We start from the raw sequence: 18,897 nt of genomic DNA, 5'->3' as shown, positions 1-18,897 counted from the left end.
CCGAGTCCGCCGTGAGGGTGTAGATCGGAGTGGGAAGGCGAGCGCGAGCGCGACTGTACGCGAACCCGTGTGGGTGAGAGAGCGCGCGCGAACCAGCGTATATCGCCGAGAGGCTGACTGCGAGACAGAGAGACAGAACGTTGGAGAAAGCGAGATAGCTTCGACGTATATAAGGGCACGTACGCGTACACGTATGCACGACCGACTGCCATGGCGGTAGTGGTGTATGCGGTGACCCTGCCGCGATGTAGGTGGATGGGTTGCCAGGGCTGTACCGAGAAACCCTGTGTCGACGTCTCTCTCGGCCCCTCGAGAACCTCTATATCTTTCAACGAATTTGTTCGCTCGCGTCTCGATTCGAAATGTCCTGGAATTTCCATTTCGATCGCTTCGAACGATACGAAGCGAGATGATCCATCCAACGGTTCGTACGCCGATCTACGGTGAACCGTTTTCGATTCGGGGCAAGTGGCGCACGCTCCGATCGAAAGTCGCGCGATTTCGCGCAAACTCGAAACACCGTTGCTCGATTCGCCGTTTAAACGATTGACATCGAAACGAGAATCGGGTTTTACTGTTGTTTCTTGGAGAGAGGGCAAGCAAACGAATATTTAACGAGACGCGTAGTAACAGGTAGTAGAGAGAAGATAGACAGACGATCGTACCGGTTTACGAACGGAAACGAAACGAACGCTCGTTTTGGCTTGGTAGATACGATAGGCGGCGATAGTTCGATCACGCGCCGATATCGCACGTGTGGCGCGCGCGATCTCTTTCGTCGATCGTCGCGGTAAAAATAATGTCAAAGTCAAACTCCTTAACACGCTCCTGTTTCGAGTAGCCGCTTCGTGTGTGTGTGTGCGCGCGTGCGATGGCCAATCGTACGTATATAGATACTAGCAGGTCGCAGCGTGAGCGCGAGCGCGACCGAGCGAAAGCAGCGGGGTCGAGGGTGGATTTCACGCAAAGCCGAGCGAGCGAGAAGGAACTCGTTGCGCGCCACTCGACGAAGCGAGAGACGAACAGATCGCGACCAAGCGGGAAACGCTCGTACAGACCGATCCTCGAAACAGAAAGAGAACTACCGCTGGGGAAACGAAAGGAGGCTCTCGCGCGCGCGATAGACAGAGAGAGAGCGCAACGCCTGCTGCGATCAACCCATCCTTCGCGTAGAAGGAGCGACGAAGAGAGAGTAAAAGAGAGGGACAGAGAGCAGGAGGGAAGGAAAAGACGATACCGTCGTCGAAGCTCACGCAAACACGCTCCTGGCCGAGCTCGCACACCGCTGCCTGCCAGACTCCCACCACGCGAACTTTCGGAAAAATCAATAGAATACAAGAAAAGCCCACGCTGCGCTAGGCGAGTGGAGCCCTCTCTTCCTCGTTCTTCCTTCTCTTTACAGCTCCCTTCTATTCTCTTCCTTCCTTCCTTCCTTCCTTCCTTCCTTCCTTCCTTCCTTCCTTCCTTCCTTCCTTCCTTCCTTTCCTCCTTCCCTTCTTCCTTCTTGCCTGCCTGCCTGCCTTCCTTCCGTGCTTCCTTCCTTCCCTCTGTTTCCCTTCTTCCTTTCGCCTCCGCGGTTCTCTGTTTGTACTCGCTTACTACTCGCCGGTCGCGTCCACCACGCAAACACGAAACGCTTGGCGATGCTCTGCGTCCGACCCAACAACCAAGATAAACGGTTTGCCTGAAAAAATCGCGAACGGAGAAAAAGCAGCTGACGGAGTCAGCCGCACGTGTGCGATCGACACGAATCTCAGATCGACCAAATTGTCCGCTCTACCGTGAGTTTGCACCGAGTTGCGCATTACCCGTATGAAACCTTCCCCGTCACTCTCTCTCTCTCTCTCTTTCGCTCGCTCTGTCTCTGGCCCGCATTTTTCCACTTTTTTTGGAAACGAGACGTTCATAGAGACGTTGATTTTTCTTTAGTTTGGCGAAAAGTGCTTTTCCTACAGTTATATAGCATTCATGGTAGTAATAACGTAGATACGATGTAAATAAACAAGGCAAACTGAGTAATGCAAATTTGATATAAATGTAGTATAAGTGGGAATGGAGCAAGTAATTCGAAAACGATAGAAACGCGCAGCGTAGACAGCAACGCGGAAGCCTTTCGATGGAGAGTGGAAGGAAGGAAGGTCGCATAGAGAGAATGGAAGTTGGTTGGGCGAACGATCGCGCGGTGCATGGATCTCGATCCGTGTGCACCTTCTGCGATCCAAACGGAATCGTAGCCTACCTCGTACTAAACGGAACTGACCCAGCTTCGTGGCTTTGTACCCTTCGTTGATCCGTCTGTCTCTTTTTCTCTGCCAGTCAGTCGATCCCTCGCTCGCTCGCTCGCTCTCTCCCCTCTCTTTCGCTGCTTCTTTTCATCTTTGTCCGGTATTGCCGGTGCACGAGGCCTCTCTCTCTGTCCTTCGCCCCTTGACATTCTCCCACCGCCGACGAGACACCCTCGAGAAGTTTCAATTTATACTGAAAGTCGTCATGACCGAATCTACAAATACGTACACTCGCTCGCGTTCCTAGTCCATTCATATCAGCTGAGTGCACGTAAACGTTACCGTATCGTTCTTGGTCCGTGATCGCGTACGAGCGGTTCGTCGAACCGCTCTGTATTTTCTGTCACGCTGTTCGCTGTGCCGACCGAAATCTCTTCTGCATCGCGACGAACAAGATTTTTCGAAAAACCTTGGGATCGTATCCTTGGCGCGTTAATCGACGTTTCGTGCGGTCCGAGCGAAAAAACCTCTCGCGTGAGATCGCTACGCGGATCCAGTCACGCGACATCGAGAATACCGTGCGGCTAAGAACGCTACGCAGGATCGCGTGCGCGAGATTCCCAAGCTTCGAGTATCTTTGAAAACACCTAACGATACGTTTGATCGTCACGGCACGGTGAACGGCGAACAGTGAACGGCGCGAGTCGACAACCCAGCCGACCATTCTATCTCGCTCTCCCTTGAGAATCGTTCGCCTTCCGTTTACATCGGCGAGCAAACCAACTTTAGTTCCAGCTTCTCACATTGTCGCCCTAGTCACCGTCTGTTTGCGTTACGAGGCAGACTGTGTAGAGTTTCGCGTGGTGAAATGTTCGCGCGCCATCCAAGCCACGATCGGAGAACCGTAGTCGAAGACTCGGGGCTCAACTTCGAGTCGGAGTCGCCGAATAGACAGGCAGAGGAGGAAAGGTGGGAGGTAGGCGACAATGTCGGTTAAGGAGGCCGAGAGGCCCGTTAAAGAATCGAGAACGCGGCCTCCAACGAGCCGACTGCGAGTGGACACGACCTGGCGGACAATAAAATAAGCGAATCAGCAGGTCGTTGTCGTAATTCTGGCTACGTCACTGGTACTACCCCTCTACACTCGACAGAGGGTCGTGTACCCTCGCGTAGAGGGGGATAACGGCGGCGGGAGAGTGGCGCGGAGCGGCGCACAGAGAGAGCGAGGGAGAGAGAGAGTGAGAGAGTGAGGAGAGCAGAGGAGAGGAGAGGAGAGGAGAGGAGAACATGGGGTGAGAGGCGCGCACGGGGCTAGGCAGGAGGGACAGCGGTGGTGAGAGGAACGCGCGGAACGCTTTATGAATGAATGTTTCCACGCCAAGTGTGGCGAGAGAGCGAGAGAGGCCCCCGTGTGTCCCGCGTGTAAACACAATAATACCGACGTTTCCATTCATCAGGTCGACCCCGGCAAAGCATGCCGCGACCTCGAGAAATGCCTTTCGAGGCGCCACGTGGATCGCATACCCCTCCCTAACCCTCTACCCTACCCTCCCCCCTCTTCCTCTCCCTCTCTTTCTTTTTTGTTACCAACCCTCCGCGGTGCTGTTTCAAACGCGATTTCAATCTTTCCTGCTCGTTTCATCGCGCTATATCTTCTCCGTGCCATCGCCGTGGATCTCGGGCGCCGGCTCGCGCGCTCCATCCGTCCTGCTTTCTATCGTACCTGTGCCGAAATGCGTGGTCCTTCGGGGGAACGCGTTGCCGCGATCGATCTCACGCGATCTCACCAACGAAATTTCGAAGCCGAGAACCTGGAAATCCGCGAGAACGACGATCGAACGCGGCTAAAACATTCCCAGTTGTTACCCCGATGAAAGTTGCGCTTTCTAGTTCGAATTGTACGCGTGTTACAGGTCTTTGAGCGAACGAATCTACCCAGCAAGGATGCGTTGCAACGATGGGCGGGGAACAGCGTTTGGTCCATGGTATGCGCCATGGAACTGGGCTTGATATCAGACGTTTCCCGAAACAACGCGCCGTTCCACACGGAACGACCGTCGGATGAACGACCGTCCGTCCAGACTAACGCCACCGTTTCCAAGCCCTCGTTGCCCTTGGAAAATGACTGCATCGGTGCCGCGAGTGAGACGACGAAGAGATCGAGATCGTCCACCAGGAGGAAACGAAAGTGCAAATTTCCATCTAGATCCAAAGCCAAATACTCGTCCATCGGGAAAGCGGTAAAGAAGAGCTCGCGCAAAGATAGAGGAGATGATTCGACCACCGCGAACAACGACTCCAACACCGTAGATAAGTTTTGGAGGTCCCGAAAGGCGGGTCTCGACAGATCGGAGAAACGAACCAACCAAGAGTCCGAAAGTTCGCAACATTTTCTTCCTGACGAAGCTGGAAACCAGCACCACCATCGAGACTCCATCGTAGCCGAACGCGACGACGATGATAATTCGGCGAATCGATCGAATCACGCGGCAAACGGCCTCGCCATACAAATTGACGTTCCGCAGACTCGTGCGTCCGATCAGCAGGTGTCTTACGAAAACGACGTGGCTAACTTCGTTTCACCGGACTATAATCGCACGGAGGAAAGCGATCTCTGTGTGATCACGGCGCAGATCTTGGAAACCAACGAACTCGACGCTTTTCAGACCTCGACGCTTGTCCTCGACGAGCAGAAGGAGCAAATGTTGGTCGACAACGACGAGGAACGTCGTTCCTCGAAAGAAGAATGTAACAACGAGGGTACCTCGACGACGAACAACCACGTCGAAGATAACGCGTCGATGGCCGATCGAATGGAAACTGAGGATTCGTCGGAGCGACCACCGGAGAACGACATTGCCCTCGAACGGCTCGACCAAGTCGAATCGACGAGTTTCGACGATACGGATACGCTTCCTCTGGCGAAAAGAATCTCGTCCGAAAGTCGAACGTCCAGCGAAGGCGAACGAAACAACGAAACGACCAAGCCGGTGAAAAGAGCGGCGAGAAACAAAGGATCCAGGTGGAGCGAAGAATATTACGAGGTCAGAAGGGTTACGCGAGGATCGATGAAAATCAGCAAGGATCTTTTCGTCGGCAAGCTGGTGTGGGGCTGTTGTTCGGGATGGTGGCCAGGCGAGAATTTCAAAACTATTTCTTTCTAACATGTCCTTTCGTTCGGAAGCTCGTACTCGAGCCTCGTACTCGCGAGTTTCCTACTCGATCGATTATCGGCAGACTGGAACCTAGCGATCGGCTTACCCGATCGAAAGTTTAAACGCGTGTATAAAGCTGCAATAGGATCACGGGAATGCGCGTGACGCGATGTGACGCGATGTGACGCGACGTGACGCAACGTGACGCGACGAGACGAGACGAGACGAGCGCAATCGATGTTGCAGCTATGTCCTAAGTAAACGTTTCTATGTGATATTACAGCGTTAATTATCGATGCCGACCATGTAGGAATGTTGTCCGAAGCAGGCAAATCATGGGTTTACTGGATTGGAGAAGCTCGTATATCATTAGTGAATATATCTTTCAATTTATTTATTTTTCCTTTTTTTTTTCTTTCTCTCTTTCTCTCTCTTCGTTCTTCTTACTCCCTTAACGGTCCAGAAAATTTGATCAAAGCCGACCAAAGACTCGTTAGTTGCACTTTGTCGAGAAATTAATCGAATATTAAATTACTCCGTGTGCTTGTAACGAATAAGTGGCTGCGATACAAACGTTATGAACTCGCCGAATAAGCCGGTGTGTAGTTTGATGAAACGCAAGGTATCAATTGCAACGTGACCGAACGAGACGTACGAGTCTGAGACTGTCAGAAACTGGACAGTTAAGGGGTAACGCTCAGCGCGAGCAACGGATTTTTCAAAATTGCCAATTGACATATCGGCGTTTCGTTTTAGTTGAATGAAAAGACACAGATCGAACCGTTCTCGTGCAACCTCAAGAGCCGACTAGCGCATAATTCAAACGAAGCGCGAATGCGTGTCATCGACGCAACTATGCAGGTTTTCTTTTTCCATCTTTTTCTCCCATTTTTTCTCTCTCATATTTTATTACTTAGATACGAGTTTCGCTTCAGATGCTGCGGAAATTATTGGGCGGCACTTTAACCAAGCCTTACTTCACCTGGATCGAGAACAATTTACCAAACACGATCGAAAGTAAGTGATCGAATACGTGGGTCGTGACCCCTGCAACCAATTATTCTTAGCTGATAGATTTTTCACGCTAACGAAACGGAGAACACGCGAGAAGAACGCATTTCTTTCGATCGAGAATTTTCATACCTCGCTCCTTTTAGAACGATAACGAAACCTACGATATGATAAACTTTGGTACTACACTTTCGACTTATTTTTATGCGCGTAATCGGATTCCGTCCGGTTGAACTACGATTGCGAAATAATAACAGGAGGTCGCGACTCCAAAAAAAAAAAAAAAAAAAAAAAAAAAAAAAAAAAAAAAAAAATAAAATAAAAAAGAAAGAAATAGAAAAGTATTGCTTTGGCGCACGAACCGATAAAACGGTCACATCGATATGATCGTATTTTTCGTACATAGCGTTAGACGAAATCAGGTTCTACCCATATCCAGACAAGATACAACAGAGATTAAACAGGCTTAGGGAGAAGAACGCAAAAGTTACGGAGAAATTCTTGCTAGACCAAAAACGTATGTTGTTACTTTCTTCGTTCTTTTTTTTTTCCTCTTCTGTTTCTCCTCCGATGCGAATATCAATTGCTGGATTTCTTTCGATAGGCGAAAGTCAAGGGAAAAGGTTGGCTGAAAAAGCGAAAGATTCGCTGCAACGAGGCAACGTAGATTTAACGCATTTGCCGTTGAAAGAACAGAATCCGGGGATTATAACGTGGGCTAAAATCGCCGGACACAATTGGTGGCCAGGTAATGCGCTTTAAGTTCCTTCTTTTACGAGGCTGCTCGCGGATTACGCGTTCTCTCGTACAGTTTTCAATCGTTTCGTTCTTTATTACGAATATCGATAGGATGAAATTCCACCCGTACACTGTCGTTCGTACGTATGCGACCACTTTGTTAACACGAATATTACTAAAAATACGCGAACAATGAGAAATTAACGATTGACAGATTTACGCGTACTATGGTCGCGTAGAACTACGAACGACAACGTTGTTCGCGGGTAAATACAATTTCAAGACTCGTCGAAGCATTTCAAGCATCTTTCGAATATTACAAATTCACGTTTTAAACATCCCTTCGCACGTTTCCCAAACACGCTCCCTTTACGTTGCAGCGATGATTATCGATTATCGTGACTGTTGCATGCGTGAACCAAGCTTTGGTTGCCAGTGGATTATGTGGTACGGTGATTACCAGCTCTCAGAGGTAAAAATTATCGAACGTTACTAAACGTTCCATCGAAAAGGAGCCGAATATACGCGTAGACTGTTACACGATTTTCATTGCGCGACAGGTGCACCATCAGTTGTTCTTGAGATTCGACAAGGGCATGGAAAAAATGCGCAACTACATAAATAATACGAAAAAGCACATATACCTCGTTGGAGTTCTCCAAGCCTCCAAGGTATTTATCCGCGTGTCGTGTCGTTTTCACCGTCTTTCGTAATCCACAAAATTCCGTTTGAACCGTTACTTTCCAATTCGTTTTTTTTTTTCTTTCTTTCTTTCTTTCTTCTTTTTAGGATTATTGCTCTCGTCTGGGATTCGAAACCAAGGACTGGACTGTAAACGACGCGTTGAGATATTTCGCAAGGAACAAAGATTCCAAAGAATCGTGCGCTCAAAGGAAAGAAGATTCCGTCAAAATATACGATAAATATTCAGCTTGCATAGCCAAGAAATTGAACGAGTTGAAGAACAATACAAATGTAGACGATGACCGGACGAATGACATAAAGAACAGTGGTAAGTTCGGCTGAATGGATACAATGTCGCGCTGTGAGTACGCGGAAACGTTGAAACACTTGTACCGACAGCGTATAAGCGCTCTTATATCATCTTCTTAATGAAACTAAAGGAACGATACTTTTTAACACTTTACCGACCGACAGCCGATTAATCGGTTTTTGTCGCCAACGCTCACCGACCGATAGCAGATTAATCGGTTTCTGTCGCCAACGCTCACCGACCGATAGCTTATTAATCGGCTTTTTGTCACCGATGATCTTTCTCATTATTTGAGCAGTAATTTGTTATTTAGTACTAAGGTACCTTGCTCAGTTGCGTCAGTTGCTGTTTTATAGCAATTTGAAAAACGTACCGTTCGCGATGAACAAAAAGAATGATATTGGAGAGTCTAAACCGAAACAGAGCCAGGCAGAATCTGCGCCTGAGCTGCTGATCGAACCGCGCGTATGTTGTCGAACCGCTAGCGGTCAGTAAAGTGTTAAGAGTCGAGATACGTGGCGAACTTTGAATTCTGAAAATCTTGACTCGCTTACACCGCTATCGGTCCCAGCACACCATATACGTTATGGAAAAATATCTGTTGTAAAACATAAGTATCTGTTTCGATCTAGATGACTTACGTTCTGCGATGAACGGAAATATCGCGTTCGAATCGTTGTGCCTAAAGTGTCTACGAGTTGCTGTGGGTAAGACGGAAATTCATCCATTCTTCGAGGGATCTTTGTGCAAAGATTGCTCGGTAAGGTAACGCTAGTAACGCATCGATAACGTCACAGAGACCTCGTACTATAATTTTGCAAAGGCAAATCGTTGTTCATGCTTGGAAATTGAACCGTTCTAGGATCGCTATAAGCCCTGCATGTTCCTTTTCGGCAATGACGACAAGTGCGTAAGTATTCCTGTTTCGATGTACGTGCCGTAAAAAGTCCCAGGGTTTGGAAGTTCGTTATGAAATGCGAATAAAGCAGGTTATTGGTTTTTGTCAAGTTAAAAGAAACATATTAGAATAATAAATACACTATACATGTGCATTACACAAATCACAGGTACAAGAAGAATATATTTTTCAAAAATAGTCGGTCATAAATCATTATAATTTATAACAGCCTATCGTTCATAAAATTGAGATTCATAGAATCAAGATTGGACATGGTAAATACCATGTAAATTAACTGAAAGGAAGTTACAAACGTTCAGAAATTTCTAAGAAGCTGCACGTTTCTTGCTTCGCTAACATACCTATAGAATATACCGACAAGCTTTGACTGTTAAACCCTGGGACAGCCAATGTATTGTACAATGTTTCACTTGGCCGAAATAATCGTCCAATTCATTCATTGGTTGTTGATTAGTTTTACTGCACGGTGTGCGCAGCCTCTGGCATGATGATCATATGTGACAAAGAGGACTGCCCAAGGTGAACTTTTCTTCGTCTTTGCGAGTATAATTTCCAAACGTATGAACACTGGTAAATTGTGCTTTTCTCTGTTTCTTTTTTTTTTTTCAGAGTGTATTGTACCGCCTGCATGAAACACCTGTTGTGCCCAACGACCTATGACCAAGTTCTTCAGGAAGATCCTTGGGAGTGTTTCCTCTGCGCAACTAACAATAAGCCTCGACCGTCCTTCGATTCGATCATCAAGCCACGAGCAAATTGGAAAGACAAGATGATCAATATGTTCCGTACGAAATCTAACCCGCAACAGTTAGTGAAACGTAATCGGGAGAAGAAAAAGATACGCGTGCTGTCCTTATTCGATGGCCTCGGTACAGGTGCTGCGTTGAGATTCTACTCTTTTTTCTCTGCCAAGAAGCTTGGCACTTGGTCCAATCACGGTTTACCGATTTTTTGCTAAAGATACATGCTTTTTCAGGTTTACTGGTACTTCTCAAGTTAGGTTTAGCCGTGGACACGTATTACGCGAGCGAGATCGACCCGGATGCGTTAATGGTGACCACTGCGCATTTTGGTGATCGAATCGTTCATTTGGGTAACGTGCAAGATATCACGAAGGAAAAGATTCAAGAAATAGCGCCTATCGATTTATTAATCGGTGGATCGCCGTGCAATGATCTCAGCTTGGCTAATCCAGCGCGACTCGGCCTCTATGGTTCGATTAGTTACTTTTAAACACAATACCATATATATGTACACCCCCGTTTATAAGTATACATATTAGAATAGAGGTTAACAGTTCCGGTTTTTGAGAACCATTATTTTCTTCCATGCGGTTAATTCGTTAGTTTCGTCCAACTATTAGGTTAGCAACTAAGTGGTAATTAGGTGGTAATGACAAAAACCGCAATCACTTAGTTGCCAACCCAATATTATTGCATTTTCTCATGTAAGTACGTATTGCATTCTGTTCTTAGACGAACAGAATTCTGGTAATCTGAGATAAGGATTAACCTCCATAGGGGAGCAGAAAATACAATGCTTGTGAACCAGAAGGGTGTACGTAAGAACGCGTAAACGTTTTACGGTTTTTCACGGGTTTTTCGTTTCAGATCCAAAAGGGACTGGTATCCTATTCTTCGAGTACTGTCGTATCAAGGATCTGCTAAAGGAAGTCAACAATGAATGCCATTTGTTTTGGTTATATGAAAATGTCGCTTCAATGCCGACCGAATATAGATTGGAAATTAACAGGTAAGTTGAAACCGAGTTGAAAGTTTTACAGAGTTCTTACATCGAGAACATTGAAACCTCGTTGTTTAACAGACATTTAGGACAAGAACCTGACACGATAGACTCGGCAGATTTTTCTCCTCAGCACAGATTGAGGTTATACTGGCATAATTTACCGATAGAAATACACTCATTGTCTACACAACGAGAGCAGGACGTTCAGGATATACTTACGCCGCATTGTCAACGTTATTCGCTTGTTAAAAAGATTCGGACTGTTACTACGAGAGTAAACTCGCTAAAGCAAGGTACGTGTTCTTAATCCTTAAAAATGCTACTCTCCGTTCGTCTCATTAATCGCGTTTTAATTATTAACGATTTCTTTACATTCGTAGGCAAATTGGCTTTGAAACCAATTCTTATGAAGGACGAAAGTGATTCCTTGTGGATAACCGAACTCGAAGAGATATTCGGATTCCCGCGTCACTACACGGACGTGAAGAATTTATCGGCGACAAAAAGACAAGGGTTGATAGGAAAGTCTTGGAGCGTTCAAACACTAACTGCCATTTTTAGATCTCTTTGTCCTTTTTTCGAGTGTAATACGGTTGAAACGAACTAATCGTGATACGTTTAGGAGAATCGAAAATGTTTATGCATAGCGTGTGCTTTAAGAAGCAAAGACAAAACGATCAAACGTGAACCAGATCTCGCTTCGTCTAGTCCAAAAGGAGGATATAGCGAATACTTTAAGCATTTCATTAAGTTTTCTCCAATTTATTTTGAATTTTGTTACAATCAAGATAAAACAAGTACCTCGCAGTATTTTCTACCATTTCTGTCCTTTCTATTAAAATTGCATCTTTGTCTTTCTCTCTGAAATATATACTTTATACACGCCTCAAACACATCATACATATTATACATTTTTCTTTTTCTTTGGAACGATGAGAAAAATAAGGAAACAAAAGAAGAAAAAAAAGAAAACAATATTACAAATGCGTATTCTTAAAAAATGGAACCAAATAGATGACACATATGCAACCCTTTTTTGATACACATAAAAATATATTATAGAGATTTATCGTTATTGTTTCAAGTGTTATTTTGATATCTCATACGGAAATACCCCCTGCGATGTTCTCGTGACATTGGTAAAACATCATTTCCACCGATATAAGGTACGTTCTTGTGTTGATTATTTTGTAGCAGCGTAGTCGGTACCGGTATACATCCCATCAAACAATTCACATACCGCATTATAGAAATCGGTAATGGTGTGTTTATAAATATCTCTCTTCGCTCCATATCAATTCCTCTGATGATACCTACACAAAAAGCAATGTCACGCATTAACTTCTAATTATCAAGTAAATAAGGAAAGAGAAAAATATATGTACGTTGATATGCTTACCAAACCCATAACATGCGCAAAGAGGTGCTCTGTTTAATATACGTGGACCAGCCATACTTTCACCTTCTTGCCATTCATTGTTATTCATATCGATTCCACATAATGCTACTATATTACCATTCACTACGTTTAACGCATGCGACGGGGGCACTGACGCTCGTGGAATTGAAATGTACAACGATGCAAAAGATGTTCTGTAAGTAAAGACATTTTCTATACATTAATGTGACTTAATAATTTGATACCTTTCACTCGACATGTGCGGAAAGATGATACTAACACGTATGGAACAGCTTCGTTGATGCTTAACGATAAAGGGTCATAGCGTCCCCTAAAGAAATATCAGAATTCACACCATTAACATACGATCAAACAATTGTGAATATATCAAAATGACTATCAAATAATATTGATATTGTAGCGGCACGTGAGTCATAGGACGATTCGAATCGAGAGTGACTCGTGTTGTTGTTTTACTTCGGGGTATTGACACTGTTACGATGTACGAGATTTAAATGTAAACAAACTCCGGGCAAAACAATATCGCCGCTACGTGCAATCGTCGACCGGAGTTCAACCTTTCCGGTAACCCCCTCCCCCCTCCCGACCAGTATAAATAAGCGAACATTCTCTCTAGGACATTCATTAACTAGTATCCTTATATCGAATAGCATTGATATTTATTATATATATATATATATTATATATATATATATTAACTTTGTATTCTGTACTTGGAACGATTTTAAATATATCTGATTATCACAAGTATTCACTCGTGTCGTCATTTAAAGCAACACGTTTAATATCCACCACAATATTGTATGTTAAATTCATATATCTTACTCGGAATTCCAAGAGTTTTGTACAATTTCACTCAAGTAGGAGATCATTACAAGTTCTCGTTTTTGATACGGCTCCATGTTCCAATTGTCGTACCCTGGAGCACCTTTACGTTCTGCATTTGAATGTATCACGAATAATTCGTAATCGCATGGTTGACTCCCGTCAATAACATTCCAACTCCAACTCGACCAGGATAATTGCTACAAACAATGCGTTTCTTCCGACGTATCTGTTTGCAAAACTATTCAAATGTATAGAATGGTAAAATAGTTACAATTACCTGTTGGTTTATCACTTCTTTACTTAAGTAGTTGATATAGTTATTCTTTGGATTCTCAGACATAATTTGTACAACGAAAGAAGGTCGAATCGATTTGATCGTAAACAAGATGATATCCCAACCAATACCATGTGAAAAACCCATCGTGTTTACGATAATAGGTAGGCGTGACAAAACTGGGCAACTTAACAATTTATTAATCAACATTTTAATACTCTCGATGTATCGTGTAATGCATCGTGACACGTCCACATCTCCGATATACAATTGAAAAGCCGGAGTCTTTAAATGCGTGAAGTTTGGTCCCAATAAGGGCTGTTCGATTAAACTGTATGATATACATCCAGCTGGTGTGCATTCTGCTTGTCCTGGGTCAACGTCTACAAGAACCACCATTTTGGAAACAGGTAGTAGAGTATTTATTAAGCATCGCATTGTAGTTGATTTCCCGACGCCTTTTCCACCGGCTATTAAGGTGCATGACCATTCGTTCTCACGGCAGCGTTTCAACATTTTGTCAGTAACTTCTTGCATAATACGTTGGTCAATAATTATTTCCTTACACGCGTAATTATCAATATAAAGATTCGACTGCAACATTCTTTCAGCCCTCTTGGGGTCAGTCCAAGAATGATACGACACATTTTTTATTTTTGGAAATAGGTTAAACGGATAAAAAACGTGTAAAAACCTAGTCAATTTGTTGTCCAAATTTGATAACAAAACAACTGCCATGCCGGGTTGAAGTTCTTTGATGTCTGCGATTAGTTTGTTCTCTTTGTTTTGATCGATGCCTTCTGTGGACAAAGATACCCATATATTTGATTCCAAATTTTGTGAAAATTTTTCACTCGTTTCGATCGAAACGTTACTATATCCTCTTGGTGAATAAATTTCGATTGGACTGTTCTGTGTGGTAATGACGCATCCGTAAGCTTCTATAGCCCCATATACTACTTGTGCGATTAACTTTCCAGTAAAGCAAAATCGTGTGTTTTTCGACATAACTGCGACTACTTTGTTCTTAAGACAATAAAATCGTACCGAGTGCTGATCAATGAGAACAGTATCATTATTACTTGAAGTTACTGTTTCCAATGTATAGCATTTGCTACTGTTACAGATGCTACTTTCAGTGTAGCATATATCAGAAGGTCTCTTAGGTTTTGCTGAATTAATGGGAGTAGTATTTGAACTGCTATTTTGTAATTGCTTTTTATCCTTACGTAGTTTGTGATTACTCTTGTACGGTGATACGATTTTAGTATCCTTTGCTCTATCAGATAGATTATCATTTGGATTTAATGATTCACCAATGATGACACAGGCCTCGTTCCTCATACTTTGCATACATAATGGATAATTGTCAAAATCATTGCCCTTCATCTTTTTTTCTTCTTTTTGTTTAAGTACATCAGGTATACTTAGCGAGGATAAATTTTTTGACAGAGCTTCTACTATTACTGGTGAACCTATAGTATTTTGCTCTGGAATGTTGCAATACTGTTTGTCATTTCTATCTCTGGTCAACTGTGTCCCTAAAAAGTCATCGTTCTGGAAGGAAAGATCCATAGAATCTGAAATTTAAGCAACCTGTTTCCATAATGGTGTTTTTTGCTTTAATAAAGATACTATACCATATCTTATGTTCTACTTGTAAATAGCGTGCAGTATTTATACCGATTTGTGAATAATAAATTCCTTACGTTGTGTTCCTTTTATATTGGCGCACTTTTTCTTTTTACGTTTTAAATTACATTGTAAGAGTATTTGGTTTTTGTTTAACGAATTTTCAGGCAGCACACTGTTTTGAGCACTTTTATTCTTTTTGGCCAAAGAATTCATATTTAAACATTTAAGATGAGATTTTCTTTTTCTTCGTCTTCGCTTGTTTCGTGCTTTATATTGTGGTAATTGCCTAAATTTAAAATTAAAGTTTTTGAATCAATACAATACGTGTTTTAACAAATTTACCAACACATATTCATTCAGTCATATAAGATAAAATTGTTAAGAAGCATTCTAATTGTTCGACATTTACTCACGCTTTGGTTTGCTTTGTACCAATTTTCAAAATTTTCGTTTTTAACTTCGTTGCTTGTGACGATTCCATTTTTATGTTTTGTAAAATTTGGTTATGAAATAAGAAGATTCAAATCTCAGAAAGACGCATTTTTGATAACTAACCTCAAAATAAACCAATATTATGATCCGTTCTTACAAAGATGTTTTGTATATTTATGCAAAGAAAAGCTATACGACGCATGCGTGCTGTAAGTGTGTGTATATAATTATATGTATATATATACATATTAATAACAAAATCGTGACAAGTGAACCCGGTTTTCGATTAGGGTACCTTTTCCACTAAATCTCCATTCGAAAAATAGAAATGCTCCTTTAGTATGCATTCAAAGAAGAATAACAGGGCGGCTCTTTAGCGACGCATCACGGCTACTATAGTTACCATCCAATGTTAACGATACGGAGTCGCGAAAGTATATTTGGCGTTAATATTCACGAAAAATGGAGTTACCAGTTACATATTGTTTATGTGGCCGTTCTTACGATTTCGAACAATTTATGATACAATGTGATGTTTGTAAAGAATGGTATCATGGAGGGTAAGTGTTTGAAATATTGATAATTAAAAACAACGGTCTCTCCAAACACTATGATTAAATTATGCTTTCCGAGACCGAATATAAACACGTTTCGTCATCTATCCTGCAAAACTCATTAAATAATTTAGCTACTCTCTCATGATTTCCTTTTCATAATATCTTTTCTTAAAATAATGGTTACAGCTTTTGCAGCAAAAGAATTAGGTTTTGTTGATACTTGCATAACCTATCCTAATGACGCGAAAATTTTTGATGCATAAGTAAATTATGCGGCCAGATTATATATTTTATGAATATCTTCTACATGTAACAAGATGTATCCATGCTATTTAAAATAATTTTTATATTTTTCTCTCTATAGGTGTGTTTCTGTAAAAGAATATATGTCCATAGATCTTGACAAATACCATTGTCCGCGTTGTGAAGCAATGTGCGGGCCATCGCTTAGTGAGCATATAGAAATTAATTTTCTCTTACTGTACTATTTATATAAAAAGATCTACAGCTCTTTTATTATTCAAATGTTAATTGTATTTCAGTGAAAACAAAATTGAATTGGCATAGACATGATTATACCGAGCCCGATGCTGATACAAAACCAGTCCAAACTGGCACACCAGTATTTATAAGGGAATTAAAATCCAGACATTTCCCAAAAGCTGATGAAGTTGTTAAACATGTTAGAGGACAGCAATTGACTCTTCAATATTTACAAGCTAATGGCTTTGAAAGTCCTATTATAATTGATGGGAAGGATGGACTTGATATGACCGTTCCACCACCAAACTTCAGCGTTTATGATGTCGAAAGTTACATAGGTATTAATTCTTTGTATATATGAATATTTATGTTACTCTTATGTATTAAATGTGCGTGCTAGATAAAACTGATTTCTTTTTCAGGTGGAGATCGAGACATGGATGTAATTGACGTTACAAGACAAAGTAATATCAGAATGAAATTAAGAGACTTTGTTGAATATTACAATTCCCCTTGCAGAACAAGGGTTCTTAATGTGATTAGTCTTGAATTTACAAACACTGGGTATACCAATATTAATTGCCTTGCCACATATTGGCTTTAAATGTTTCTAGGAAATATATGTATATATATATAATATATAAATTGACAAATAAACGTTGCAGTCTTTCACCAATGGTCGAGGCACCATACATCGCGCGTAAACTTGACTGGGTTAATTCTGTTTGGCCGCGTGATTGGCTCGAGGATAGTGACATAAAACGCCCCGAAGTGCAAAAGTATTGCCTAATGGGAGTCAAAGACAGTTTCACAGATTTCCACATTGATTTTGGTGGTACATCTGTGTGGTATCACGTGCTACGCGGAGAGAAAGTGTTTTATCTGATCAGGCCTACCCCTGCTAATTTACAACTGTATCAACATTGGATGTGCAGCTCAACGCAGAGTGAAACCTTCTTTGGAGATCAAGCCGATGCGTGTTACAAATGCGTTATAAAACAAGGCCAAACTATGATGATTCCAACAGGTTGGATACACGCTGTATTAACTCCAGTTGATTCTTTGGTCTTTGGTGGAAATTTTGTACATAGCCTTAACATTCCAATGCAACTACAGTGAGTACATAAACGCGACTGATAGTGATCATTGATTTAAAGATCATTTCGAATGTTTCACTTAATCTCCAAACTTTATAGAATATACGAATTAGAAAAAAAAATGAAGACTCCTGCCAAATTTCAATATCCTGGTTTTGAGACAATCAATTGGTTCGCAGCAAAGAAATTACTGAAAGAATTGAAAGAATTAAATAATGAAGGAAAGAAATGTCCAGCGTATCTTTTACAGGGTGTTAAAGCATTACTCAGTATTCTAAAACAGTGGAACACAGATAAGGACGTGAGTTCATTTTTTTCATGGTAAAATCATTTTATCGTAGATTATGTATCTCATTAATATTTCTGAATTGCTTCTATTTTAGTATAATATGACCAGTAGAGGTCAAATACCAGAAACAATAAATAGTCAAAAATTGTTAAAAGATTTCAGTAAGGAAATTCGACATGCTGAACGATACTTAATATCTTTAAATCCCCCGAAACCAGAGCGAGAGAGTAAACGCAAGAAAAAGAAACCATTGAATAAAGATTTTGTAGATTATGATGTTGCCGATAGAATGCCTGATAATCCGTTCAAAGCAACGTTAAAAGAGACGAGTAAAGCGAATTCTACGATTGTAGAGTCACCGTCATCCGGTAGACCACCCTTAAAACTCACATTACCGAAACCCATCATGTATCCCTATGCCAAAACTCAAAGTCCAACATTGGAAGAGAAAAATGTTTCCCCTGTTAGTAATAGAAGATCGTCAAAACCGGGTAAACAAAGTCCAACCGTAATTAGATTTAAGCTCGGCAATAATGAGGTGGTCAGGAGTACACATGACGACATAAATACGTATAATAATTTACACTCTGACCATCCCCTTGGGACATCGAAAGAATTAACTTGGAAACAAACTTCCATATACGACTTTCACGACGGCAGCAATGAAAGCGATTATGGTCGATTTACTATTGACGAATCGCCAAAACGAAAGAGAACACCCAAAACTAATACGCAAAAGCGTTTAAAACGCGATTACGATGGAGATGTTGATGTTTTAAATGATGCACCAAAAAATGGAATCGAAGAATTATTAAAAGCTTCGGCTTATACCTTGGGAAACGGGACTCAAAGATTGGATGTAACGTACGTATTAATTGTTCAACAAATTGAAGCATTTTCATGTATTACAACGTTTGCTGATTATAGGACATCAATGATATCACAATATAGTCAACCTATGCCACCACCTACTGGGTAAGATAATATGAAAAGTTAGCATGCTTGAGGAATTTATTTGAAAACGCATGTTTAACATTACTTTATTATTTCATCTGTTCTTTCCTTTTCTTTTTTTTTTTTTTTTTTTTTTTTAA

General features: G+C 42.1%; 3 protein-coding genes across 11 annotated transcripts in view; 2 read left to right on the top strand and 1 right to left on the bottom strand.

Annotated features, from left to right (window-relative positions):
• Window positions 1–11,789, top strand: part of LOC100746538 — a 67,910-nt gene extending 56,121 nt beyond the window's left edge. For 2 of the 6 annotated variants that reach the window (XM_024368070.2, XM_033321086.1), the window contains 16 exons: window positions 4,139–5,360; window positions 5,664–5,752; window positions 6,137–6,241; window positions 6,316–6,397; window positions 6,798–7,139; window positions 7,510–7,601; window positions 7,690–7,800; window positions 7,919–8,141; window positions 8,756–8,883; window positions 8,986–9,033; window positions 9,497–9,561; window positions 9,652–9,917; window positions 10,019–10,255; window positions 10,653–10,794; window positions 10,867–11,081; window positions 11,169–11,585. In XM_024368070.2, coding sequence (XP_024223838.1) covers window positions 4,139–5,360; window positions 5,664–5,752; window positions 6,137–6,241; window positions 6,316–6,397; window positions 6,798–7,139; window positions 7,510–7,601; window positions 7,690–7,800; window positions 7,919–8,141; window positions 8,756–8,883; window positions 8,986–9,033; window positions 9,497–9,561; window positions 9,652–9,917; window positions 10,019–10,255; window positions 10,653–10,794; window positions 10,867–11,081; window positions 11,169–11,395 — 3,594 coding nt within the window. In that variant the 3' untranslated portion in view covers window positions 11,396–11,585. Of the gene's footprint in view, window positions 1–1,495; window positions 1,782–2,223; window positions 3,323–4,138; window positions 5,361–5,663; window positions 5,753–6,136; window positions 6,242–6,315; window positions 6,398–6,797; window positions 7,140–7,509; window positions 7,602–7,689; window positions 7,801–7,918; window positions 8,142–8,755; window positions 8,884–8,985; window positions 9,034–9,496; window positions 9,562–9,651; window positions 9,918–10,018; window positions 10,256–10,652; window positions 10,795–10,866; window positions 11,082–11,168 lie in introns of those variants that run through there. The other 4 variants (XM_012386439.3, XM_033321087.1, XM_024368068.2 and 1 more) reach the window with 4 other exon arrangements.
• Window positions 11,537–15,588, bottom strand: LOC100746419 (polynucleotide 5'-hydroxyl-kinase NOL9). Its single transcript, XM_003490068.4, has 7 exons — window positions 15,359–15,588; window positions 15,020–15,231; window positions 13,314–14,890; window positions 13,034–13,233; window positions 12,468–12,518; window positions 12,188–12,381; window positions 11,537–12,101 (listed from the first exon to the last, which is right to left on the bottom strand). Exons 1-7 carry the CDS (start codon window positions 15,424–15,426, stop codon window positions 11,869–11,871), a joined length of 2,535 nt encoding a protein of 844 aa, XP_003490116.2. The 5' UTR covers window positions 15,427–15,588; the 3' UTR covers window positions 11,537–11,868.
• A 142-nt stretch (window positions 15,589–15,730) lies between these two features.
• LOC100741021 (histone lysine demethylase PHF8) overlaps window positions 15,731–18,897 on the top strand; it is a 31,001-nt gene continuing 27,834 nt past the window's right edge. For 3 of the 4 annotated variants that reach the window (XM_012386380.3, XM_003490028.4, XM_012386381.3), the window contains exons 1-8: window positions 15,764–15,937; window positions 16,299–16,384; window positions 16,477–16,755; window positions 16,840–16,981; window positions 17,083–17,532; window positions 17,614–17,815; window positions 17,898–18,667; window positions 18,731–18,778. In XM_012386380.3, the coding sequence (XP_012241803.1) occupies window positions 15,840–15,937; window positions 16,299–16,384; window positions 16,477–16,755; window positions 16,840–16,981; window positions 17,083–17,532; window positions 17,614–17,815; window positions 17,898–18,667; window positions 18,731–18,778 (2,075 nt within the window). In that variant the 5' untranslated portion in view covers window positions 15,764–15,839. Of the gene's footprint in view, window positions 15,938–16,298; window positions 16,385–16,476; window positions 16,756–16,839; window positions 16,982–17,082; window positions 17,533–17,613; window positions 17,816–17,897; window positions 18,668–18,730; window positions 18,779–18,897 lie in introns of all 4 variants that reach the window. The other variant, XM_003490027.4, reaches the window with a different exon arrangement.

Source organism: Bombus impatiens, unplaced genomic scaffold (genome assembly GCF_000188095.3).
Source record: "Bombus impatiens unplaced genomic scaffold, BIMP_2.2 scf_0389, whole genome shotgun sequence".
NCBI lineage: Eukaryota > Metazoa > Arthropoda > Insecta > Hymenoptera > Apidae > Bombus > Bombus impatiens.
This window is presented reverse-complemented; position numbering and strand designations above follow the sequence as displayed.

What these genes read in the sequence shown, in the direction of transcription:
- LOC100746419 (XM_003490068.4), bottom strand. Translation starts at nt 15,426, where the DNA reads ATGGAATCGTCACAAGCAACGAAGTTAAAAACGAAAATTTTGAAAATT. An exon ending in CAATATAAAAGGAACACAAC is followed by an intron (nt 14,891 to 15,019) that starts GTAAGGAATTTA and finishes CTTAAATTTCAG; the next exon opens with ATTCTATGGATCTTTCCTTC. An exon ending in CAAAACTCTTGGAATTCCGA is followed by an intron (nt 12,519 to 13,033) that starts GTAAGATATATG and finishes ATATTTCTTTAG; the next exon opens with GGGACGCTATGACCCTTTAT.